General features: G+C 51.3%; 1 protein-coding gene and 1 long non-coding RNA gene across 10 annotated transcripts in view; one reads left to right on the forward strand and one right to left on the reverse strand.

Moving 5' to 3' along the window:
• Window positions 1-1,353: 1,353 nt before the first annotated feature.
• The window catches only part of CIT (citron rho-interacting serine/threonine kinase), a 149,731-nt gene continuing 126,428 nt past the window's right edge, over window positions 1,354-24,656 (reverse strand). For 2 of the 8 annotated variants that reach the window (XM_072953653.1, XM_072953649.1), the window contains 21 exons: window positions 23,917-24,057; window positions 23,390-23,497; window positions 21,408-21,570; window positions 20,975-21,139; window positions 18,075-18,212; window positions 17,389-17,569; window positions 16,642-16,733; window positions 16,050-16,154; window positions 15,693-15,862; window positions 14,951-14,995; window positions 14,426-14,506; window positions 14,138-14,273; window positions 12,535-12,674; window positions 12,080-12,172; window positions 10,463-10,571; window positions 10,226-10,354; window positions 9,660-9,740; window positions 8,279-8,357; window positions 7,967-8,146; window positions 2,680-2,983; window positions 1,354-1,803 (listed from right to left, as the gene is read on the reverse strand). In XM_072953653.1, coding sequence (XP_072809754.1) covers window positions 1,780-1,803; window positions 2,680-2,983; window positions 7,967-8,146; window positions 8,279-8,357; window positions 9,660-9,740; window positions 10,226-10,354; window positions 10,463-10,571; window positions 12,080-12,172; window positions 12,535-12,674; window positions 14,138-14,273; window positions 14,426-14,506; window positions 14,951-14,995; window positions 15,693-15,862; window positions 16,050-16,154; window positions 16,642-16,733; window positions 17,389-17,569; window positions 18,075-18,212; window positions 20,975-21,139; window positions 21,408-21,570; window positions 23,390-23,497; window positions 23,917-24,057 — 2,664 coding nt within the window. In that variant the 3' untranslated portion in view covers window positions 1,354-1,779. The remainder of the gene's footprint in view (window positions 1,804-2,679; window positions 2,984-7,966; window positions 8,147-8,278; window positions 8,358-9,659; window positions 9,741-10,225; window positions 10,355-10,462; window positions 10,572-12,079; window positions 12,173-12,534; window positions 12,675-14,137; window positions 14,274-14,425; window positions 14,507-14,950; window positions 14,996-15,692; window positions 15,863-16,049; window positions 16,155-16,641; window positions 16,734-17,388; window positions 17,570-18,074; window positions 18,213-20,974; window positions 21,140-21,407; window positions 21,571-23,389; window positions 23,498-23,916; window positions 24,058-24,656) is intronic. The other 6 variants (XM_072953651.1, XM_072953650.1, XM_072953655.1 and 3 more) reach the window with 6 other exon arrangements.
• Window positions 1,798-7,605, forward strand: LOC107033577 (uncharacterized). Of its 2 annotated transcripts, XR_012066475.1 has the most exons (4): window positions 1,798-1,993; window positions 2,086-2,293; window positions 3,142-3,879; window positions 5,073-7,605. It is a non-coding gene; the product is annotated as an uncharacterized lncRNA (long non-coding RNA). The 2 variants fall into 2 exon arrangements; XR_012066474.1 differs by having other exon boundaries at window positions 3,142-7,605.

The raw sequence follows: 24,656 nt of genomic DNA on the forward strand, positions 1-24,656 counted from the left end.
ATTCAGTCGGATCTGCCCCGGGGAAGGAGGGGCTGCAGTGTGACTGCCAAAGACGAAGCAACGCGTAAAATGACAGCATGACGTTGGCCAAGGCGCAACATGGAGGGAGAGTCGTGGGCATTTCACACGAGAAAGCACTTAGGTTAAGAGACGAGCAGGAAGGAGCCGGGACTCGGGCCAGGTTGCAGTCTGGAAGAGGGAGCTGAACTGTGGACACGTGAGTTGAAACGTGGTCACGTTCACCTGCTGTGGTGGGAAGAGGTCTACCTTTCCGCCTGCCTAGGATGGGCCTGGGTTGTTCGAGGCGTGGAGAATCCCAAAGAAGCAAGAGAGAGGCCTTGTGGGAGATTAAAGGCAGAAGTAAGGCCGCTTGTTAGCTTGCCAACTGCAAAGCCTCTAATTGGTTCTTTACCACTCGCCGGGGACCTCGCGCTGACAGGGTGGGCCGCGCTGCACCTGCGGAGGGCGGCCAGACCCCGGCAGAGGTGAGAGTCGGGCTGTGGCTTCCTTCTCCAATTTCCTGGTCTTAGGCTAGCCCTAGGGAGAGGCTCATTTGGGAAGTCACAGTTTTTGTGGGGTAGAACCTTGCTGGATTGTGTGTGAACACAGAGTCGGCAGGGAAGCGTGGAAGTGTGAGGTGGTGGTTTGCTGAAATCCTTCTCTGGTCGTAAGGCTTGAGCGTTTGGTTTTGTGTGTGTGTTCAGTGCTACAGACTGCAGCTTGTGGTGGCCAGTGAGTTGGCAAGTCGTCAGAGAGTCTCAGTTCGGCGGGAGCTAGGGGATGGGGCTAGCGTGTTGGCAGAGCAACCCAAGGCGGGCAGCCAGGTCGGGGGGCAGCACATGCAGCGAGCCGCCATGCAGAGCTCCCGGGTGGGCCTCTCCCTCCCTGGGGAGGGGGTGGAGAGCAGCGCGCCGTCACAGCAGGAGCCAGGTGCCCCCTGGTCACCTCCTGGACCCAGAGACCCACCGGAGCTGGGCTCAGAGCAAGTCTAGTGCATGCTTTCCTGGCGAAAGCTACGTGGAAAGCGGGGACAGCAGGCTGGGGGATGACACTGAGGGGCAGGGAGGGAAAGCTCCTCGAGGTCCCTTGGCCCCAAGTCACCGCCTCTGAGCCGAGGCCCGATGACCTCCATACATTCTCAGCTGGTGGGAGGGGAAGTCTTCAAGGCCCTAAAAGGCAATGAGAACGGTAAACATTTGGCTAAGAACAGGGCCATCTGTGAGGATGAACTGGAGCAAGGATGAGCCGATGTGAGTGCGGGAGGTTAGCCAACCAGTGGGGGCTCTTCTACGATACATTTTAGCAGCAAAGACCTGATGGTGTGATCTCGCTAAAAATGACTACAACAGGAAATACAGTGCTATTCAAATCTATTAAGAATTCTGTCATCTTAAAAAAAGAAAGAAAAACAGAAAAACAAAAAACCAACCCTAGGATCTTAAAGTAGCTATTAAGTAGGATTCTAACCACAGTGTAGTTAGCCCCCCGGTTGGTTTCCTTTGATGAACTGGTACAGGCTGGAGCTAGGTACAAAAGTTTATGAATGCTTTGAAAGAGTAACAAAGTGCACGGAGGATGGCTGCAGGGAGGTGCCAGCAGCCCCTCAGAGCCTCGGCCGCCGCCCTCCTGGAGGCCAGCTGTCGCTGCCGAGGTGGGTCTGGGTCCAGCTGCCCCGTGGGCTGGCCGAGCAGGTGGGTGCTGGGTCCCCTTCAGCAGAGTTCCATAGTGTGTTTGGTGTTTTCCTGCAGATTAAGATGAGTTGGTTTTTCTGGCTGAGATTTATACCGAAGACTGGTCCCAGACCTAGGAGCAAAATCAGGAGCAGGTTTAACCATCAGAGGCCAGAACTCAGTGTGCTCACTAGGCGAACAGGAAGGCTGCAGCCCCCGCTGTCCCCTCCAGCAGTTTCCGGTGAGTGCTCTGCGGGGCGGCACCGGCTCGCACAGCGAACCCTCAGAGCTTGCAAAACTCACTGACAAGTCCCCAAGGCTGTGTAAGTACTTCTATTATGCATACACACAAGCCACTTCATGGGTAAATCAGTAAGGAAAAAACATTTAAAACGGCTTTTTCTCCTCTCTTTAGTGGCAGGGGTGCCAGCAGGGAACTACAGATGGCACGCAGAGGGTGCAATCCAGAAAACCAGCCCCTGGTGACAGGAAGGTGGCTTTGCTGTCCAGAGGGGTCCCCTGGAACTGGCCGGCTGGCCGAGGAGGCACCAAGCCCACAGGTGCATCCCTGAGCCTTCAGCACATCCGCCATCTCCTCAGTGGCTAACCTAAAAATTACACAGGTAATAGATGGCACATGATTTAAACATTGCAAAAGGTTCAGAGTTCTGGAAGGCAACCACTGTCACCAGCTTCTGTGTGGCCCTCCAGAGAAACCCCTGCCGTTCTGGTGTAATTGTCTGAAAGCAGGGAGACAGAATGCTTTGAATAGCACGTGGCCGTTTGGGTTGAAGAAGGGCGGATACACGTCTGTGTGTGCACGGACCTTCTCTCGAAACAGAACACTGGTTGCCTGTGGGGACAGGAACGATAGCCCCTTGGGTAGCTGTTTACACTTGGCGGTACACACACTAGCTGTCTGCTTATGGAGGCAGCCTGTTTTGAAGTACATCTTTACTGCCCGGTAGCAAAGCCGCCTGCCGCCCACTGCGGCCCAGACCGTGCTCACCTTGTTGACCTGGGACAGGGGGGTCCGCACGGCTCCCACCGGCAGCCGGCCCCTGCTGCTGTCCTCAAACAGCCTCCCGGGGGAGCGCTCCCTCCGCGTGCTGAGCATCCGGCCCGGGGACTTCTCCCGCTCCAGGGGGCGGCCGGGGGACTTGTCCCTGCGCAGCTCCGTCCGCCCCTCGCGGTAGCGGTGGGGTGTGCTTGGCTCTCGCGGGTGGCTGGGGCCTTCGGGAGGCGCTGGGCTGGAGGCCACGCGCTTGGTGATGTGCTCGTTGTAGGTGGGCGGGCCTCGCTTGTTGGGGCTGCTGGCAAGAGGAGAGGGTGGGGGAGCTGAGGAGTCACCACCCCAAAGGGGCGTCTTCCTTCTTCACTAGCCCCCGACCCCGAGCCCTGGTCTCACCGCTGCTGCTGAGATAAAGATCTCACCTGGGGTTCAAGCGCTGCGTCTGTTTTACCTTGACAGGACAGGGACAGGAGGCCGAGAGGGCAGCGAAAGGAAATCTGGCTCCCTGGTCAGGACGCAGGCTGCGTACTGAGCACCTGCAGCCTGTCGGGCCCTGTGCTAAACTCTTCAAGGACCCTAACTCAATAAGTCACCCTCACAGCTCCACAAGCCAGGAAGAAGCAGCCCCCTGCCTGCACAGATAGGAAGATGGAAACACAGAGGCTGGGACTGCAGTACAGGTGGGTCTGACGTCCTGCCCCCACACTGTATCCCACTGACCAAGCAGTGTTTTCCAGAGCATAGAGGGCACAGCAGCAAGGCTTCACGGGGCAGGTGCGTGTTAAGCTGCTAAAAGGCCCTCAATGCGAGGGAGCAGTTTTGAGAAAGCCTGTACTCAGCACTGTCAGCTGCCCTGTGTCTGGTCACCTCTCGCTCCAGGTGGCTTCCCGGCATGAGAGGTGTAGCAGTCAGGCCCGATACAATCAGGAGACTGAGCAGGGCAGAGAAAATGTTCCTGCCCTGAAGGTTGGTGGTTATTAACCAGTAAGAAACACTGGGGCCTTTTTGTATGACCGGTCCAACCCTCCACCCAGCCTGGAGATTTCAAGTGAAGATTTCACTTCTCTGAAAAAGCAGGATCCAGAAATACAGACAGAACAGAAACACCGCGCCTTCGAGTCAGTTCCTTCCCACACCCGAGGAGTAGGAGGAGGACCTGGACACTCGCTACCTGAGCATAATTAGCGCTGGAAAAAGGTAACCTACTTAAAATGGGAACATTTCACAGACAATATTACTTAAAATTACTTAAAGACGTTTTGATTGATTGGGGCTTTATCTTGGAAAAATAAAAGTAGAAATCAGGAAAATAATTTTATCCTAGATATTTTAAAAATCTAAATTACAATTGCAGTTACATGCTTATTCTAAGACTGAACCAAGGATGAATCACAAACTGGTTGGTTGTGTTCTAATTTTCGCAGCAAAGTTGTATGCTTATCTGCGTGGTGACATCCTTTACCATCAACATTGGATTTTTTGCAGTAAAATCACAAAGTTATTTCTTAAAAGATATCTGAGAAGGTTATTGGTTTTACACAAGGCCTCTTGTAATCCTTGATATTTAAATCTTTCCCTTTGGATGGGACCAAACTTGTTACTTTTCCCTTCAATTATTGGTCTATCTGTACAGAACCTCTTTTGTCTGTGCCCATAAATGGAAAGCAACTAAGCAAAGATGCTGACCCAGTGGGGCAAAGGAAACTCGAGGGCAAGCCTCAGGGCCAAATCCAGTGCCACAGGGACACGGCCACGCCCACCTGGTTATGCACTGAGGCTGCTTTTGCAATCCCACAACAAAGTTGAGCCGTTGAGACAGAGATCATGTGGTCAGCAAACCCGAAAGTATTTCCTTCTGGACCTTTCCACAGTTCGCCAGTTCCTTCTCTACAGTAGAACAGACTGGTGAGCGGAGCAGAAGTGTCTCAGGGGTCGGTGCCTTGTGATTAGCTACCTGTCATTCTCTTGCTGCCCCACGCAACTCCAAATGTGGAAATTCCAACAACTGCTCAGAAAGCCAAAACTTCCCTGTGTTGTGTGTGCAGCAGTGAAATTTGAGATAAACTTTGATTTCAGGATGTTGAAATCTGAGTTACCGTTACCTCTAGTCATGTGGCTTTGTGATGATATGGAAAACAAAGAGAAATTTCAAGTAGAATTCATTAAGCCTATTTGTTGTGGAAGAGAAATTATAAAAATGTGTCCAGAGGGGCCCTTCATAAAGCAAGTGAGAGGGGTGCTCACTGCCCAGCAGCAGAAAGATGGCTGAAGGAAGGCCATTCGAGATGGCAGCTTAGATTCATGGGAAGATGGGCCCCGCGGGGCAGTCTTCCATCTCCATCTCCATCACCAACCAATGATCTACCACGTCAATTTTATGTTTCTTGCAGAGTTACACTCCCTGCTCCACTAAACAGACCAGGGCAATGCGGCCTGCATTTGACCAAGCTGGCCTTCTCTGTTCTGAACCTGCCCCAAACAGCCAGCAGCAGAAAGGCTATTTCACAAGCCAAGAGACAGCTGAAGGCTAAATGTTGTTTCCATGCCCGTCTGGGGAATCAGCAGTATTTCTGCCCCTTGTTCACAGGACCTGGAACCATTTTTCAACCACAGAATAAGTGCTTACAGAGACACCATCTCATCTCAAAAGGAAGGTGCCATCTCATTTGTGAGGCAATGGAGGAAAAAACCCAAATGGCAGTACTTTGGTTTGCTCTTGGCATCACTCATCTAGCTGTTCTTTAAGTAGCTTCCATTTTCAGGGGAGGACTGAGCAGTCACTCCTGAGGCAAAAGGGCAAGCCGAAGAGGTGCAGCTGGTTAGTGGGGACTTCTGGTTTTCCAACAAGTTCCTGGGATTAAAATCACACTGACAGAATGTTTCAGACTAACACTTAGATTTCAGCCAAAAAAAAAAAAAAAAAGACTATTCATTAGGACATAGTATTATAAAAGAGAGCCATCAATTTAATATCCTAAGGTGTAAGCATTTTGTAACATTAGAGGTGGTTTCTCCACCAACCTGTGAGTCCCCTTGAGAATAAAAAGTGTCTTCATCTGTGTCTCCCAGCACTGCCTGGCACACAGTCGGAGACCCACATCATTCTTTATAGGGCAGACGTCAGGTTTTCAAACCAGTCCACAGAATTAAATACTCCCCTAGGTTAAATAAGCTCGTCTCCTTTGTGGACCAAGAGCTTCTAATTACACATCTCAAACCTACACATCGAAGTGGGGCTGGCTTGTAGCCCCGTGTGGCAAGAAACGCCAGTCCCATTTCCACATAGTGCTGGCAGGATTACAAAAGGGTACGGCCCCCAGGGAGGAAAACTCATTGGGTGCCACCCAGCGACTCCTCTTCTAGGAATCCACCCTCCAGATAGATGCCTAAGCGTGCAAAATGACACATACAGAGTCATTTACTACAGCAGCAGGCTGGAAACAACCCAAACATCCACTGATAAAGGAGCAGTTAAATAAATTAACGTGCAGGAATGCTACGCAGGCTTAAAAAAAATGAATACTGACGCGGAGCCAAGATACAAAAGATACAGAAGAGTACGCACAGTGCATTATCGACCTGTATTAAAAAGAAGGGGACGAGCACTTCCAGAATGGCAGAGTAAGGCCCCCCGAAAACCTGCTCCTCCATAAAAGCAACAAGAACTCTGGCAACATTGTCAAAATCAGCTTTTCAGAACTCCAGCAATTAACCAAAGTCTTGCAATAATTCAAAGAGTGCTTATGCAAGAAAAACAGCTGAATTTCAAAACAAGAAGCTTTGTGGTATTTCAGCCTGACCTGTTCCCACCCTTCTCTGCCCAGATCCGCAGTAGTTTTGAAAGCAGCAGCCTCGCACACGCGGTAGCTGTGAGAACCAGCAGCCACTGCGGGGAGCCCGTCAGGACTGGGCTCTCCAGAGAGCCTCATCCCCAGAGAACTGGCCCTGTGTGACCTATCTGGCTCCCCCCTGGAAAAAGACCATCCTCAGGGTTTGTTTTTATTTGACCTGAGTCAGGTCTTGCTCAAGAGAAATGCCCTATGTCTAGACATTTATCCAGAAACAGTCAGCGGTAATTCCTTAACCCGGCAAATGCCTGAGGCAGTGAGACCAGTTGGGGAAAGCAGGAGGCTGGCTGAAGCACTCAAAAGCTGGGAATGGGACAGACGTCTTTGTGGGGTTTTGAAATACTCCTAGGGAACCGTGGGGCCCCCCACACAGGTGAGGCTGTACACAAGCCCAGGAAAAACATGAGAAAGCTTCAGCCTCTCAGCTGTGGCTGACCTGGGGTGTTGAAGGTGAGCCCCGAAACACATGCGCACAGCCGCTCAGCAAAGGCTGGGAGACTTACTTCAGTGCCTTGAGGACATCTCTGTCCAGTCATTTAGCTGACCACCACCCTAACCAAAGAGAAACTTCAACGGCTACACAGACGAAGGACACAGACGGGCTTTACAAAATTAGTCTGGGAGAGCCACTAAACAAACAGCAGCAAACCTGGGGGGATCCGATTACCAGAGTTGCCATGTTCTGTTATTTGAAATACTCAGTTTTTACATATAGCACAGGGAAATATATACAAGATCTTGTAGCTCACAGCAAAAAAAAAAAAAGTGACAATGAATATATGTATGTTCATATATAACTTAAAATTGTGCTCTACACTGGAATTTGACATAACATTGTAAAATGACTATAACTCAATAAAAAAAAGTTAAAAAATATTCAGTTTTTAGCAGAAAAATTACAAGACACTCGAAGTAAAATGTGGGCAGTAGTCAGGGCCTCATTTCTTCGGGGACAGCCTCTCTGGCCCCAGGTCTAGGCTGGGGTCCTTCGAGCTCCCACGGTGCCTTAAACTACCCCAGCCCGAGCCTGCCTCCTGGCTCTAGACTGTGCTGTAATCACCTGATTGCACATCTCCCCTCCGGGCCCTCAGGGAGGGGGCTGCATCTGGCTTACTCACTCTGCCTCCCTCAGCAAGCCCCACTAGCACGGCAGACAATCTGCTAAGGCAACGAATGCATAATTCACGCGCCATTCCAAACACACCACTGAAAATAACCCCAGAGAAAGGCCAGACATTTCCTTCCGCCTTCTACAAGAGGGCATTAAAAAATTCTCCTGCTGCTTACAAAGGACTGTGTCATTTCAGTGCTGTACATCTCAAAGAAATGAGTGGTTTGTGCTTTAAGATTGGGAAACTAAACTAGTTTAGCAAGATCTTCTGCTTTGCAGAAAAGCATTCTGTTCCCTGTAATGAGGAAAAGCAAGGGTGCGGTACCTGCGGGAGGTGGACGGGCCCCGGTGGTGGTCAGTGCCAGACTCCTTCACGAGGTTTCCTTTGCAGCAAATGATCCTTAATTTATCCTGGTATGAGGATGCCAGGTATATCGCCCCCGAGGAAATTGCGGGGCCCAGGTAGCGTGGGTTGGGGATTTCCAAATACGCTCGGGCGGGGGTCCTGCAGAGTTCCGGACGAGAGTGTGCAGGGCTGGTTACCGCCATCGCGACGCAGGGTAGGGAGATGCACCGCCCGGCCCCAGCACTCAGCCCCAGCTGCTGAACTTCTCAAAGCCTGGAGGACGTCACTTACCCCAGAGAGGAGCGTGCCTGGATTTCAATTACTTCCAGTGAGTTGAAGTGGGTCACAAATAGATAGGGTTCTCTGTAGGCTGCGTGGCCACCGGAGAGCAAGAGCGTGGGGCAAGGAAGGGTTAAAAGACAGAAAATCAAAACCTGGCTGCGTGCAGCCTTGGACCCAGCAATCCCACCTGAGGAATTTATCCTACACGTGGAACCACGTGCCAGCAGAATGAGGCATGTTCAAGTCTGTTCACTGCCATGTTGCTGGAGCAGCATCATGGGGGACGAGCTGTGCTGCTCACAGTCCACCTGTGGAATGTGCCCGGCTGGAAAAATGCATGAAGGGGCCCTCCATGCACTGACAGGGGAGAAAACCCAAGGTGTGTAGTTTAAGCCCATGAAGCAGCGTTCAGAAGACTGTGAGGTGTGCTACCACACCGATTTTTTTAGAAAAGGGAGGGGAATGAGAATATACTTTTTAATGTGCCTGTATTTGCTTAAAGCACTGGACAGGTGAGAAACTCATAGAAGTTTCTTCCCTTGGGGGGGTGGGGATGGAGGATTTGGGAGGTGGGTTGACATGGGGGAGACCTGTAGACCTTTTTAAACTGTTTAATTGGCTACATTTTCAAAAAGTTTAATTAAGAAAGACTGGGTTCATAGATAATTAAATATTTCCAGTCTTACTACTCTATTTCTATATCATAGTGTCACTGAGACCCTAGGATAAAACAGGAGCTGGTTTTGGTCTTAAAGGGACGAGATCATCACTGTTGTCCCTTGCGGTAAACTGGTACTCCAGTGTCTGTCATGCCTCCCAGTCCCCATGCCCCTGTGGACTCTCCTTGCATTGAATCTGGCCTCCAACCCACAGAATGTGGTGGAAGCCAGAAGGCCTGCCAGCTTCCGCTTGCACACTCTTAGAAGCAGCCCACGGGGAGAGGAACTGAGGACCCCAGCCCCCAGCCCCCAGCCCCCAGCCCCCGCTGGGCTCCCACCGGACCGTCAGCTCCAACCACCTGCCACGCTGTGAAGCCAGGCCCTTGCTGACACCGCATGAAACAGAACTGTCCAGTCAAGTCACAGAATCTTGGGCAATGGTACATAGTTGTGTGAAGTCACTAGGTTTTGAAACTTGTGAAGAAGCAACAGACAAAACAGCCTTGAAGGGTCTTTCAGACAAATACTTCATGAGGCTGGGGGATTCGGCTTCTATGGTTCTGCCTCAAGCCTCAGAATCTCTGCCCTGAACGCTTACTCGGGTGACACTACACGTGGTGGCAGTGGACTCCCCAGGCACAGTGCTTAAGCCAAAATGAATTCCACCCGCAGCTCTTTCCCAGGACCCTAACTCTTGGCAGAAAAGAGCCCTCACACCCTGCCTCACCTACCGAAGGCCAAAGGTAAGCGACTCCACTTGAGATCGTCTGTGCGGCTACGTCTTCCATAAGAATCCACGAACACCCCGAATTCTGCAAGGAGGCACAGCCAGGGCATCAGCCCAGCCAGAGGCGGGGGGACCAGCGACAACACACTTTGATGGAGGAATATGGAACTGAGCCCAGGGGACCAGATTTCACTGGGTCAGGAAAACCTCAGGACCTTTGCTGAGCCACATCTCTTGGGGATTAACGAAAGAGGGCTTGTGTGAAAAGGGGGAGATAGGAAACAAAGGGGAAGACAACAGGAAGAAGAATCAGGGATGGGGAGAAACAGACCCAGAGATCTGAGCTGGGGGAAGAAGGAAAGAGAGAAGGAGAGGGGGAGGAGCGAGGGACAGAGAAGGAAAGAACTGGCTGCTCTTTGGAGACGAGGACAGCGCTGGACCAGGCTCGTGCCCGTGGGGGGTCCCGGTGGTGCTGGACCGGCATTCTCTGTTCTCTTGGCAGGACCAGCCCTGTCCCTGGGCCCCTGGCCACACCCGCCCCGTCCGCAGCTGGCGGCATCCCCGACTCACCGTGGAAGCAGAGCAGGTACTCCTCCCGCTGCCCTGCGCCGTTCACCTGCATGATGGACACGGGGAAACTGTTGGAAGAGGAGGCAAACACAGCAGGTGCCAAGGAGTGGTCATTCTTATCCAGGAATTCTGTAAAGGCAGGCGAGAGGCGGGGCCTCAGGAACGAGGGGCCCCGAGGAGTCCGCGGTGGCCACAGGGCTTGGCAGTAGTGGGGTTTGGGGGAGACTGGGGCCCTACCCTCCAGCGTGTACTGCTTCATGTCAATTTCGTAGAATTTATTGGTTCCGATGAGGATGCTGTAATTGGTGAAGTGGATGCAGCTGCAGGGCTCCGAGGTCTCAATCTCCTGAGACAGCGGGCAGAGAGGAGGCTGTGAGCACGGACCTGGGCGGCCACTCTTCCCCACTGTCCTGGGGCCACCACAGGCATCTGACCAAGCCCTGCAGGCGTCGCCTCCAGGCTGTTCACGTCCTCACGTCAAGCACGTCAAGTCTCCACACCCCTCGTGGGGAGGACCGGTCATCCTTTTGCTACCTCTGGGTTCTATGCACCCTCAGACTAAGAAGGTCAAATTTGCAGCCAAAAAAAAGGTCAGAAACACCATTTAAATGAAAAGGTAACATTCAAAGAAAGCTTTAAAAATAAAACGCTCTAATCAGATGGAAAAGCTGGGGAAATACACCGACAGCGGTGGTCAGAGGGAGTGGTGTCAGTTTCCTTCCTTTTGAAAACGTCTCAGTTTCTATTTTGAACCTGTATTACCTACAGGATTATTAGCATCATTACTGAATTATCTGTCTGAATTATCTGCTTCCTCATTACTGAATTATCTGTCTGAATTATCTGCTTCCTCATTACTTCCATTTGTTTTCAGGCCAGTCGTAAGAGCTTCAAAAACCTAGGCATATCTATTCAATATGATGGCCAGGAATTATTACGAAGCAATGGTTTCTGAGAAATGTCCCGAAGCTAATAGCTCAAACTCTAATCAGCACTGTCATCACCACTGAGTATGTACTGATCCCCTGCTAAGCATGAGAAGGCTAGCGCAACAGGGAAAATCGGGGGAAATCAAAAGCTCAGTTTTGGTGTCAGCCGTCTAGCCTGGGATCTCGGCTAGCCTCAGCCATCTCACCTGACAGCTATGGGGCACGGGCCCTGCTCTTCAGAACTGTTGTGAGAAGTGCTTGTAAAACAGGCCGCTTGTCTTCAGGAGCGGTAGGTGCTCAATGAAAACACAAAGCAGCCTGCCCCGGAGGAAGGTTCTCTAACAGGGAACGACCCCTGTACGTTCACCCGTCCTTTTCTGACACTGATCATGAAAGCATCTGAAATAAACTGGGCTGATGGTGGGCAGAACGTTCTCAGTCTGGAGACAGGAGACGGCCTTCTCCCAAAGGGAGGCTCATGTAACGATTGAGGGGAAAGCTCGTCCCCACCGCAGTCATCACCGTCACAGCCCGCTCAGCCCCGAGGAGAGCCGGCTCCCACTAGCACTGTCTTTTCTAAAGATTATTAATAGAAACTTCTATAGTCTGAGAAAGAGTCTGGTTAAGTGCCACCAGGGGCTGCTGGCTTCTCAGAGAGACCTTCCTTTTTTCTGCTGATTCAAAAGAAGTGTCTCCTCCCTCAGTCAGCTTCCCTTCTCTCTGAACAAAAGGTTGAACTCACTGGGCTGGCCAGGGAGAAGGGAAGCAGGAGGGAAGCCAGTGACAGGCAGCTCCGGAGCCCCCGGGGAAGCAGGGAGCGCTCTCCAGGAGGTCCCCGGGCTGCAGGACTCTGGGCACGGGCCAGGCGCCCCACAGCTCCCCTCCAGCTCTCCGGGCGAGCAGGCCGGACCCGGCCGGGACGTACCTTCCGAATGCAGTACTTGCTCAGGTTCTCGTTATAGCGGAGAACAACAACTTTGCTGGGCGTGGCCGCACAGATGCAGAGCCCGCCCTCGATCTGCAGCGCCATTCGGGGGCGGAGGGGGAGAAAGACAGAAAACCATCAGCAGAGCGCACGCGGACTCCGTGCAGAGCTAGGGAGCGGACACCAGTGTGGAGCAGGGTCTTGGGTGGGGCCTGGGGGACGCTGGGGACCGGATGCTGCTCTGTGGGGAGGGGCTGCCCAGCGCTCTGTCAGATGTTGAACAGTGACCCTGGGCTTCACCCATCAGGTGCCAGTGCTGCCTAAAGGAAGCAGCAGAAATCTGACCCGGTTTGAGGACATAAGAGTTTTCAAGGTCAGATCAGTCAGCCCTTTGGGAAGAGGGGCAGGGACAATCTCAAGAACATTCGCCAGCCACGGCCCAGAGGAGAGCTTACCTTGCCAGCAGCAAACAGGTGGCAGCCCTTGACAGCTTCAAAGATGCTGGGCGAGATGTCCGGCTGGGCGGGCAGGTGAGACTGTGCAAGGGACTGTTTCACTTTCTTCACATCCACGAGACACAGTGCCCGCTCCTCCCCTGAGGGCAGAGGGAACAGCGCCTCCGTCAGGGTGAGGCCGTGAAGCAGAGACAAGGGATGACAGTTCTAGGTCTGTCCTGGACTAAAAACCTCGCGCGGCCACGCAGATGGACTGATGTCCACAAGTTCAAATAAACACAGTTCTAGATCTAAACGGAAAACACCTGGCCTCATGGCCACAATTCTGGCAAAGGAAAAAAGTTCTGCAGACATGAAATCAGAGAATGGGGACTGTACTTTCAAACATGCTCCCCCACCAAAGTCAAGAAAAAATGTGTTTGGGGACAACGAGGGGACGTTTTGTAAAACATTAGGCGTGGACTATTCCGGTATGTCAGTGTCAGGGGAGACAAAGAAAGGCTGAGGATCATTCCAGGTTTGAGGAGACGACAGAGACATGAGTGAATGCAGGGCACCGTCCTGGGATAAAAAACTCTAAAGGGCAGTATTGGAACCACAGGTAAAAGCCAACTGTGGGCTACATCAGAAAACTATTATAGCAACAATTCCCTGAATTAAAACACTGTACCCTGTGAAAGTGTTCTGTATGACACTACCATGGCAGACACGTGTCAGTGTACATTTGTCCAAACCCACAGAATGTACAAGACCAAGCCTGGACCTGAATGTAAACTGCGCACGTGTCAATGTTGGTTCATCGACTGTAACAGACGCCCCGCTCTGGTGGGGATGCTGGTGGGGGGGGGTAGGCTGTGTGTGTGTAGGGGCCGAAGTATGTGGGGGGCCTCTAGACCTTCTGCTCAGTTCCTGAGCACACTATTTCAGCCCCTGGATCCAGCCAGCCATGCCTGAAGTGAGACGTAAATGTGGGTGTTTTGAACATGGAGCCAAAGAATTGGTGTTTTCCCCTTAAAAAAAAAAAACCACCAATAAAGAGAGAAGAAAAAACTCTGCCATGGTTCTGTGAGAGAATGGCTTTGTTCTTTGGTGATATGCAGAAGAATCTGGAGTCAGAGCTGCAACTCTCAGATGGTTCAAAGTAAGTGAGAGAAAATGAGTGTGTGAGTGTGTGTGTGTGGGAAGGGAGAAAGGGGGAAAAAATGTGGCAGAGTGTTGACAAGTGGTGTGTGTAGATGGAGCATCTCCGAGATCGGGGAGAAAGGAGGCACACTGCGGGGCAGGCAGGCTCTCAGGAGGTCATGGCTCACGCCGTACTGATGCCACAAGGACCAAGGGCCAGACGTTAGCGAGGCTCTGTGGCCCGCTGCCCTTCACTTGGCAGGACGCTGAGCTGTTCCCCAGGGGTGTCGGACTGCGCTACCCAGACACCCAGAGAACTGCATCAGAGAGTAAGCCACGGGCTCAGGCACCTATAGGGACGCAGAGCTAAGAACCGCTGTCCCCAGGAGGGCCTGCCTTTGTGTGTGACAAGCATGACATGTGGCTTTAGAACCACTTCCCTCACAAGTGAAGAAAAAGTGCCGTGTCCTCGGCCTCCCACCTGCTATCATGAGGAGCTTCTCCAGGTCCTTGATGATATAAATTTGGAAGACTGCTCCAATTCCCGGGACGTGGGTGAGGGAGTTTTTCAGGACATTCAGTGCGTAGAGCCCTTCCTCGGTGCCCACCAGCACCACCTGCCGGGGCGGAAGTCCAAAGGCCGAACATGAACGCAAGCAAGCCTGTCCCCGTGACGGCCCCAACAGGAAGAGCCACACAGCCCTTTCGCTGGGGACCGCATGTGCCTGGCGCCAGACCCCAGCTGACCGTGCCCCTGAAGCATCATCACCTGGTCGCTGAAGGGCAGCGTGCAGTTCATGTCTAGACGGTCATCGCCTTCCAGTTTCAGCAGGGAGTTTCCAAGCAACTTCTTTTCATGTGTGAAAGGAAAAACGAGAGAGAGGAAAAGAAGACACGGTCGGACTGAACCATTCAAGACCAGACTACCCAGAGACAAGCAAGAACAGACAGAAGTCTAATGCCAGGAAGAAAGGCAAGTCACTCCTGAAAACACTCAGGAGCACACATCTGCGCTTGGCTTGCCACACGTTTTGACCTGAGCCTGAGAGGCAGGACGAAAATGCTATCAGAACCTCTGGGTGGCTGTTAGCGTCGGAGTTAAAACGTGCTTTGGCTGCAGGACTAAATGGGTGCAGAAGGCGGAGAGAGAGATTCTGGGACAGGAGACTAGCTGAAGTGACGTCGCCTGCAAAGGGTTAACAAGCCACGAGGAAGGTTCGGTCCCCGCCAAGCTGCAGCATGAGCGCGAAGCCCAGTGTCCGCAGCCAACCCGCAAGCCTCCGAGTCTCTTTACCTGAACCCACGCGGGTGGAAGCTCGTAGGAAATACGGTCTCGGCCCTGTTGTACACACACTGATTTCAGTACAAGGCTCCCGCGTGTAACAGTGAGACAGGTCATCAAAACAGGTCTACCCCGTGAGCACGGCTCTAGCAGGAGGCTCGTGGTTGGGGATTTTCTGACTGCGAACACTTAAACTGTTTATAAGGAGCTAAGTGTCTGGAAAGAGCTGTTGGGTCTTTGGTGGGGGAAATGCCAGTGAGTGAGGAGTGCTGTTTGTATTCTGGAATGTTCCAGGAGGAGTGATACCAATCAAGGCACACCCACGTCACTAATGTCTGAAGGAAAAGTAGGATTTCAAGCCTGCCTACGGCAGAGCAGATCACGCAGAAGCAACTGAGAAAGTTATGAAAAGCCTTCCTGGAGGAGACGGGGCTGTGCTACCTCATGGCCAACGTGCGTGTAACTCAAGCCTTCAAACCAAATAAACCCATCGGAGTAAACAAGAGAGAGGATTTCCTTGTAAGTACATTTGCTGCTGTGTAGCCATAAGCAAGATCTGTCATGCCCCGAGAGTTGGACAAAGGTGCTGACACCTGCCCCCACCTCAGATTCTAGAAGGCTGTAGGGGGAGGACCCGGGAGGCCAGGCAAGCCACCCTCGAGCCTGGATCTCGGGCGGCACAGAATCCCGGTCAGGACTCCCCCCAAGTCAGCCCGCCTAGCACACACGCTCCAGCCCCCCTTTCCATACTCACAGCATCGGCTTCTGCCTTTTCCCTAGACACTCTCCCACCTGCGACAACTGATTCTAAGGCGGTGACCCAGCGTTGTTTGTCAGGGAAGCTGGGAGCCAGCAAGTACAGGGTTCTCCCGGGCCAGCAGGTGGTGTGCGGGTGAGACTCCATCTTCAGTACGTATGGGACATCTAGGACATTCGACAGAGCACGGTGCTGGAGGTGGAGTTTGCACTCCAGCCGGGAGGGAGGGAGGGAGAAGGGAGGGATGGCCAAACCACACGAGGCCCAGTTCCTGCTTGGGAGGTGGGGCCGGGGAGCCCCCTCCTGCCCTTGCTGACTGATCCGGCCCGGCCCGCCCTGCCCTCGGCCCCTCACCTGCTTTGGCGGTGTTTGCGAGTTCAGAAGCACCAACGGCGCCATGAATAGACACGTCCCCGTCGGGAAGGCACAGCTCAAATTCTTCCACCGGCCTCTGTCCAGCTTGGTGCAAAGAGGAAGGGCAGAAAGAAAAACCAAAGAACAGGAGCAAGAACGAGGGAGACGAGAGGGAGAGAGCGAGCGAGAGACGAGTATGCGTGGAAAGAGGCGCACGAGAACAGAGGAGGGGAGAGATGTGCGGAGAAGGCGGAGAGGGAAGATAAAAAAAAGTACAGTGTGTCAGATGAGGGGCACAGTCAAGTTTCGGGCGACGATGCGGACTTAGGGGCAGCTGACTGAGGCGGAAGCTCTCGGAAGGTGTGTTAGCAGGTGGTCTTCAGGGCAGCCCCTGCAGGGTCTTCAGAGGGGAGACCTACAGACGTGAGTATCGTACTAATAACCTTCAGCGGACTCATGTGGGTTTTACTTTTCAAAAATGGAAACTCATAGAAGGCTTGCAACGCAGTCCGGAAAACGGAGCCTTCACGCCAAGACTGGGAGACCTGGGCCAACCACGTGCAGTGCAATGCCCCCCGGAGTCTGAGTTTACCTTCTCTGGCTTCGCTGTCATAGATTAGGACTTTGGAGCCCTCCAGGACGATGTACTTCCTGTCCCAGCCTTGCTGTCCTCGTTTGTTATTCCTGGGGAAGCGGAGAGGGTAAAGAGCTGTTTGAACCCAGCAGCAGCAGGCGGGAGAGGCGGGAGGAGGAGAGGGAATCCTGGTCAAGATGCCTCCACGGAAAACTTCAGGGAAGCCATGTGGGAGCCGGGGAGGGAAGCGCCTCTCCCCCCGCCCAGGTGGTGGGGCTGGCCCACTCAGCTGACAGCAGACACGTGAGCACGAGAAAAGTGCACACAGTTTATTTCACGTGTGAGTGGGAGTCTCCACAAGAAAACAAAGATAGGAAAAGCAGACAGGCCCTAGGGTTGAACAAGAGCAGTAATTGTGGGCAAGTAACTGAATGTAAGGGAGACTGGCTAGGGGAGCGAAGGACACGCATAGTAACAAGGGCTGCAGGCAGACTTCCCCGGTGACAATGTGTCCTTCCTCCTGGCAGAGGAGGAGCAGCTTTTATGGGGGAGTTTCAGCTCCTACTTTCAGGAAGAGGAAGGAGAGGTCAGAGCATCCGTCTTGCACCTGCTGTTTCCCAAGTGCCTTTAGCTCAAAAAATCCTGACCCTCAAGCGGCCTATTTGGGGCTGCCATGTTCTGCCAGCCTCGACTGGCCCTGGCCCCGGCCCCGGCCCCGGCCCCGGCCCCAGCCCCCGCCCCAGCCCGAACCGCCCTGAGTGATACCTGGGCACCTTCATCCACCCTTCCAGGTGCAAGCTGCTGCTGGGCTCCTTGCTCTGGAGACCCGGGGAGTTCATCTTGTCACGGCAGAAGGCCTCGGTGAAGTGCGTGGCGTATTCGGCTGGTAGGCCACAGGTAGCGGGCAAGCACGTGGAGCACTTGGGATGACACATGACCTGACATTCTAGGGAAAAGCAGTGAACAACCTGAAAACACGCTCGGCTGATCCTGGACCAGCTGACCCCCTGCCTGGCCTGTCAGTCCCACCAGCCAGGTGACCCCTAACCTTCCCCAGGGGCCAGGCCTGATGGGGAGAGCCCACAGACAGCCAAGCCCTCTCCACCCCATTTTCCTGCTCCTCCCAGGTGCCAGAAACCAGGGTGTAAAGGACACACTTGCATGTTTCCCTTGGAGCCCCAGGGTGGGAGAGACAGCCTGCTGGGAAAGGGGCTGGAAATTCACAAAGCCCAAGGCATTTCGCACAGGGGGCTGGAAACATGGGCTGAAACATGTATAAACTCTCTCCCTAAAGTGGGAAAAATAGCGTCCTCCCATGGAAACTAAAAGCATGAAAATGCACCAAATGATGAGAAATTTTTTTAAAGAAAAAAAAACCCACCTCCATCAGACAGAATTTTAGGTGGAGACGGGCAGGTGTCCCCCCACAAATGCACAACGGCCGCTCTTACCAAGACACTTGGATGCCTGGCGTCCAAAGTGCACGGTATCCAGACACACGGCACACTTCGTGGCGCGCATGTTCAGCCCCACGTTGAACCGATGAGGAATATTGTGGTGCATGCGCTCCTTCAGACGCCGGCTGAATTCTGGAGGAAAATTTTAAAAAACCATTCGAGTGCTGCAAGGGAACCATCAAGGAAGTGAAAAGACACCCCACGCGACGGGAGCCTGTGGTCGGACTGTAGAAAGAAGTCTTACAACACAAGATATAAGATGTAGTAAAAAGACAGCCCAACTAAAAAAGTGGGCAAAAGATCTGCATAGGCATCTGTGCAAAGAAGATAAGTAACTGGCCAAGGCGCAAAGGAAGACGTGCTCAACACCGTTCATCGTCTGGGAGATGCAAATCAGCACCAACACAAGATACGAGTTCGTGCTCACTGGGTTGTCTAGAATCAAAAATATGGAGAGTGAGTGTTGGTAAAGGGGTAGGAGAACGAAGGTCCTTATTCACTGCGGGTGGGAAGGCAAAATGGTGCAGCCACTTTGGAATCCAGTTTGGTCGTCCCCCATAAAGTGAAACAAAGAATTCCCGTGTGACCCAGCCATTCCACTCCTAGGTCAATGCCCCAGAGAACTGACAGCACAGGGAGCCACGGAAATCTGTACACGGATGTTCTCAGCAGCGTTATTTATGACAGCCCCGAACTGGAAACGACCCACATGTCCATCAGTGGATTAATAAACAAGGTGTGATATCCACACAAGAGAATATTATTCAGCTGTTAAAAAAAAATGAAGTGCCGATAAATGCTACAACACGGATAAGTGTCAAAAACATTACACTCCATGAGAAAAGCCAGCACAAAAGGCCATGTAGGGTATGACTCATTCATAGGAAACACCCAGAATAGCAAATCCATAGTTACAAAGGCTCCATGAAGGGGCAGTGACTGCCAGTAAGTATAGGATTTTTTTGTTTGTTTGTTTGTTTTTTGGTGGTGGGGGGGAGGTGGAACCAAAAATATTTAAAAATTAGAATGTGATGATTGCACAACCATGTGAACTTATTGAAAAACACTGAATTATATGTTTCACATGAATTAATTGTATGGTATGTGAATTGTATCTCAATAAAGCTGTTAAGAAACCATTAGAGCACATTAGTGACAGATTGTGAAACTATTTTAACACTAACAGATGCGTCTAGATTTAAATGAATCAAATTAAAATTGCCATTATCTGGTTATCAGGAATTAGGTTTCATTTAAGAACACATTACTGGTAGAAGACTGGCAACATGGTGGCTGAGATGTTTGGAGCATAAAGAAGCATATGCTTCTAAATCAGTTATTTGTAAACATTTTAGTCATCAAAGGTTTGTTTTCCAGATGAGATCATGTGTCTGGAGCTATTCTGAATCTAGCTTTAAAAAAAAAAAATCACTATTCTGAATTACAGAATTTCTAATTATTAGATACCCAGACTGACTGAAAATTTTCCCTTCATGTCCAGTCCTTTCATGAATAACCTCCTTTTTTAAAAACCCAACTTCTAAGCCTCAAAGACCTGATTCTTACATTTATGTTCCAGTCAGTTAAAATGAACAAGATTGATTTTTTTTTTCCCATTTAGAAGGTCCCCCTCAACAGTGACCTAAGTAGTTAAAGGCAGCTTTAAATAGAAATGCTCAGGATCCACATTTCTGAGTCCACACTGGGTTCTCCAGAGAGCATCGCCCCCTTCCTGTATTGGAAAGCTGAAGGGATAAAGAACATAAGTGCAGGATGCCACTGGGAACATGCCACACACACGGAGGTGCTCAGAGGACCCCAGACTCCGGGCGCTGCTCTGTGCAGCCTCGTCAGCGGCCGGGGAGCCAGAAATGATTCTTTCCTCTACGTGACCAGCACCATTTTGATGACTTAACAGTGAAGCTCTTTGATTCAGTTACATGAACACAGGAAACGAGATGACACAGTCACTGAGGGAAAAGCGACAACAAAACCCCACCAAGATTCACAGCAGACGTGGGTCTGCTGGTGACGCCGTGGTGAGGAAGCCCAGTTCTCCTCCACTCTCCCTAAGACCATCCAGACCACCTTCCTTGGCTTTTCTTTTTTAAGTCCTTTCCATCTCTAGGTGAACAGAGTACTTTTGAGACCACAAAGAAAACCTTTTCCTTATACCATTGGTGTAAATTGGCACAAACTACCAACCCTCAAAATGCACATAACCTTTAACCCAGAGATTCATTTCCCAAGAACTTCCACAGTCATAGCGTCCACAGAGGGGCAGGGTGGTCACTGCAGGTGTGTATGGAAACAAGGAATTGGAAATAACCTAAATGCCCATCAGCAGGGGTCTGGATTAAGAGGTGAATTGAAGGGGAGATGGTAGCTCAGTGGTAGAGCATATGCTTAGCATGCACGAGGTCCTGGGTTCAATCCCCAGTACGTCCATTTAAAAAAAAAAAAAAAGAGGGAAAGAAAGAAATCATAAACCCCCCACACCATGGAATACTTTAAAAGGAGGGAGTCGATCCGTATGTGTTAATATGAAACCCTCTAAGATAACATTTTAACGAAGACAGATGTTCTGCAGTGTATAGCACAGTGTGCTGTGATATTTACGAAAGAAAAAAGGATTGAGAAAAACAGGTTATTTTCTTGCACCCTTTACATATAATTACATAAGATACATGAATAAGAGACACAGGGTCACGTGCAGACCCCGTCGCTGGGAGAGTGCAGTGGCTGGCTGGGGACGGGCAGTGGGGTGGGCAGAGAGCTTGCTTCTTCCTCTTTATCCCTGAGTGTTATTACTGGTCGTTTTTACCCACTGTCTGCCTTTCCTAGTCAATTACCAACAATGTCCACACAGCTCCCATGGCCCCTCAAGAACGCACCTTCGGGGGTTGCAGACTCCTTCCTGCGGCTGGAGGGCGGGGCGAGCAGGCTCATGGCACTGGGCTGGTGCTCGGGTGACCGCACGATGGCGGACATGGCGATCTGCTGCCTCGCGGTGGCCGGTGTGGACGGGTGCGGGTGGTCTGTGGCTTTCCGGTGGGCAGCTGAGGAGAGACCAGTTCAATGCCCTGAGGTTAGCTGGGTTCCCGAGAGCCGCCCCGCTGAGTGGACTGCCCCAGGGCTGGCTGTCCAGGACCTGAGACCTAAAGGACACACATCGTGCCCCATTGGTGAGGCCAAGGATGCCGTGAATTGTTCAGACTTGGGGTATCTGGGCCGGAACCACAGATGCTGCTGAACTAGTCCAGGCCAATCTCCTCGAGATTGGTCCTCTGCCTTGTCCATAGCACTTTGTGTAGAGAGAGCCCCTACCTTCCTCCCGGGCGGACCGCAGCTCGATGCGTGTCTTCTGAAGGGCTTCCTCCAGCTCTGCGCAGCGAGCTTTCTCCTTCTCCAGAGCCACCTTCAACTCATTGTACTGCAGAGGAACCTGTGTGGGCAAAGCAGGGTCCTCTTTCCGTCGACTAAATAAACCCTAGCAATGGAAACAGAGATATCTCCTAACTCCTGGAAACTGGCACTTTAAACTAGCTGAAGGAACTCTGGCTGGGGAGGAGCAAACCACGAAAGCCAGGAGCATACTCACTGTAAGTGGACTTAGGGAAAATGGCATGTGAAGGGGGGAGGGGGGGACTGAGGCACAGCCCCTCCCGGACGGCTGGGGAAAAACAGGGGTGCGGAGGTGTTCACCGAGAGGGTTAAAGGTGCTTGAACTGCCACCACCTCTTCCTTTAGCGTTCCCAAGAAGGAGAGCCATTTCCTGAGTCTTTACTCTCAAAAAATGGAAGTGGAGGATGGAATCACGAGAGGTGGTTCAGAAATCACTCTTCCCTTCAATTTCTCTCATGATGCTTAGTTACAAGACAAGGAGATGAGTTGGTTTTTTAAAAAAAAAAAAAAGCAAAAAAACGGAATATAAAAATGATGTCAACACAAGGGGCTTATGCCAAAAAAAAAAAAAAAAGCAAGTGGAACGTGTATTGTACATGGGAGAAAAAAGTAAAACAAATAATGGGACTGACAAAAAAAATTAACAACAAAAAATAACTGGAAACGCCCTAACTACATCAAGTGACATAATCAGACAACAGTCCCCTGCTAAAATAAAGAAGATTCAGTATCATCAGCACAAACAAGCACGGTCACCGAGCATGCAAGCAAACCCCGCCCCTGCAGCCCCCACGCGGCAGGAGGCGGCTTCTGACGGCTGCTCTCGCCCCTTCCAGTAAGGAGACCGTCAGGACCATGGAGAGCAGCCGCCCTCCAGCCCACTCCGGGGTATCCCAAGCCATTGGAGGCCTTCCCTGTACCACAGCCACGGCTCCTGTCATCTGAGCGCCTTGGGAAGGAAGCTCCTCAGAGACCTTCTTGATCTGAGAACACTTGGCCAAACACAGTATGAGGGCTCCAGTGGTTCAGGGAAGCACGCTTTGGGCTTATTAAAGATCTTCCCACGTCTACCTACATATCATCCTGGCCTTTTTTTTTTTGCCATTTTTATTTATTAACTTATTTTTTTTCATTTTTGGGGGGGTAATTAGGTTTACTTATTTGTTTTATTTTTAGAGGAAGCACTGGGGACTGAACCCAGGACCTTGCGTATGCTAAGCATGCACTCTATCACTTGAGCTATATCGTCCCCTCTTCTGGTCATCATTTTTAACTTGTCTGTTATCATTTTAAAGGATGGAGCAAGTACCCCGTAGAGGTACCACTCTCCAGTCGGACACTTCGGGCCGGTCACTCCAACTCTCTGGGTCCCAGTCTCTTCGTGAGCTAATCAGAAGGGCCGAGCGGGTGTTTTCCCGGAGTCCTGCACAAGTGACCGAGAATCTTTCTGCGACTCCATACAGATGACCTACTAGTACCTCTGGAATCCCATCCACGTGACCTCAGAACCCCTCTACAAGTGACCTGTAGTCTCTCTAGAGTCCATACACGGGAGCAGAGAACCCACTGGAGTCGGGACCGCTGACCTGAGTTTAAGCTTTTTCTCTGCTACCTCCATGACCCCAGCTGCTTAGGGAAGGAAACCACTCCCTTCACAGAGAAAGGCAAATACAACGTTAAAGGCCAGGAACACAGAGTAGTGTGCCACAGACTGCACAGTGATATCCTCTCTTGAAGGGCTGTTCTGATGATCTCAAAGCCTCTTTTTCAACCCAAAATCAAACAAGAAGGTGTGCATTTGCTTTCGCTGGTGCTCCCATGAGGATCTACCACAGTGGTCTTCCTGGATCATCACGCTCAAGCAAAAACTGTCAACTCCCCGCTTTTCAAACCCTCCGACCCACCTTTTTCTTTTTAGCAGGTTGGTCCATTTTGGCTTGCAGAAAATCGATGAGTTTGGTTTGTTGGGAAATGGTGCCTTCCATTTTCACCTTCTCGTGAGAATAGAGAACCTAAAATTTGTGAAAACATAAACAACCTCAGACACCAAAAGAAACACACTTTAGGTTTGGTTCTTTAAGAAAATAAAAAATAAAGCCTTTGCGACCCTAACATGTGAAAAATTCAATACAAGCCACACTGGGTCAGGATTTATTCACTTAGTCCTAATCTTATTGCCCACCTTTCACCCCCACCAAAAACAAAACAAACAGACGGAGTGACGTATGGATGAATAAGTGAAAAAGGAAAGAGAGCAAACGGTGAACAGCAGAATCTAGAGGGTGGTCGTTATAGAAGTTTTCCAGCTTCTCTGAATGCTTGAAAATTTTCATAATAAAATATACAACACAATGATCCTGCCCATTTGACCGGAAGGCATGCATGGCCTCTGCAGACAGGTTTTAAGGACGCTCCCTCCACCAGTTCTCACCTGAATGTTTTCCAGCTGATATTCCAGGTCACTCCTTTCTGTTTTCAGCAGGTCAGCCCGGTCTAGAGCTTCCTGCAGCCCTTGAGTCAGACGGAAGATGTGGTTCTTCTGCAGGTCCATCTGCTGCTGTAGTTTGGCTTGCTGGCGGGGAGAGAGGCCGGGAGAGGCTTCAGACCACACGCAGTGCAGCTGGGGCCCATGCTGCCCCTGTTACAGACTAATTCCCGACACACCACCCAAAGTTCGGCTCATTCCAGAATTACCAACTGTCTTCAATTCCAAAATGATGCATCCACAGTGAAAAAGAACTGGCACAGAAATCTCCAATGGCCAGCAACTCACAGGGTGCCCACCAACCCAGGAAGTCCAGACTGGTGGGTCTGCCTTCCCAGTGGGACTGACAATTAGGAATATTTTGGTACTTAAGGGTGTGGAGCAGCTGAGTAGACATCGAAGGCATTGCGACTTAATGCCATGATGGCTAAATTGCAATCTGTTCTTATTTTTTGTTCCGAAGATCTCAGTTGCCGTTAAGAGAAATCACTTTGTGATTTTCAGCATGGAATACACAAAGGGGAATCCTACCACCTCTAACTTAAAGAATGCCTCATCGTGGTGCTGGACCACCCAGCACACGATAGCCACAGTCGTGGGAGACATTTTCACAGTGTGGGGAGGAAGATCCCAGATTCAGAACAAGTGTCAGTAAAACCCAAGGGGAGAAAATAATTCTGTTTGGT

Source organism: Vicugna pacos, chromosome 32, assembly GCF_048564905.1.
Source record: "Vicugna pacos chromosome 32, VicPac4, whole genome shotgun sequence".
Lineage (NCBI taxonomy): Eukaryota > Metazoa > Chordata > Mammalia > Artiodactyla > Camelidae > Vicugna > Vicugna pacos.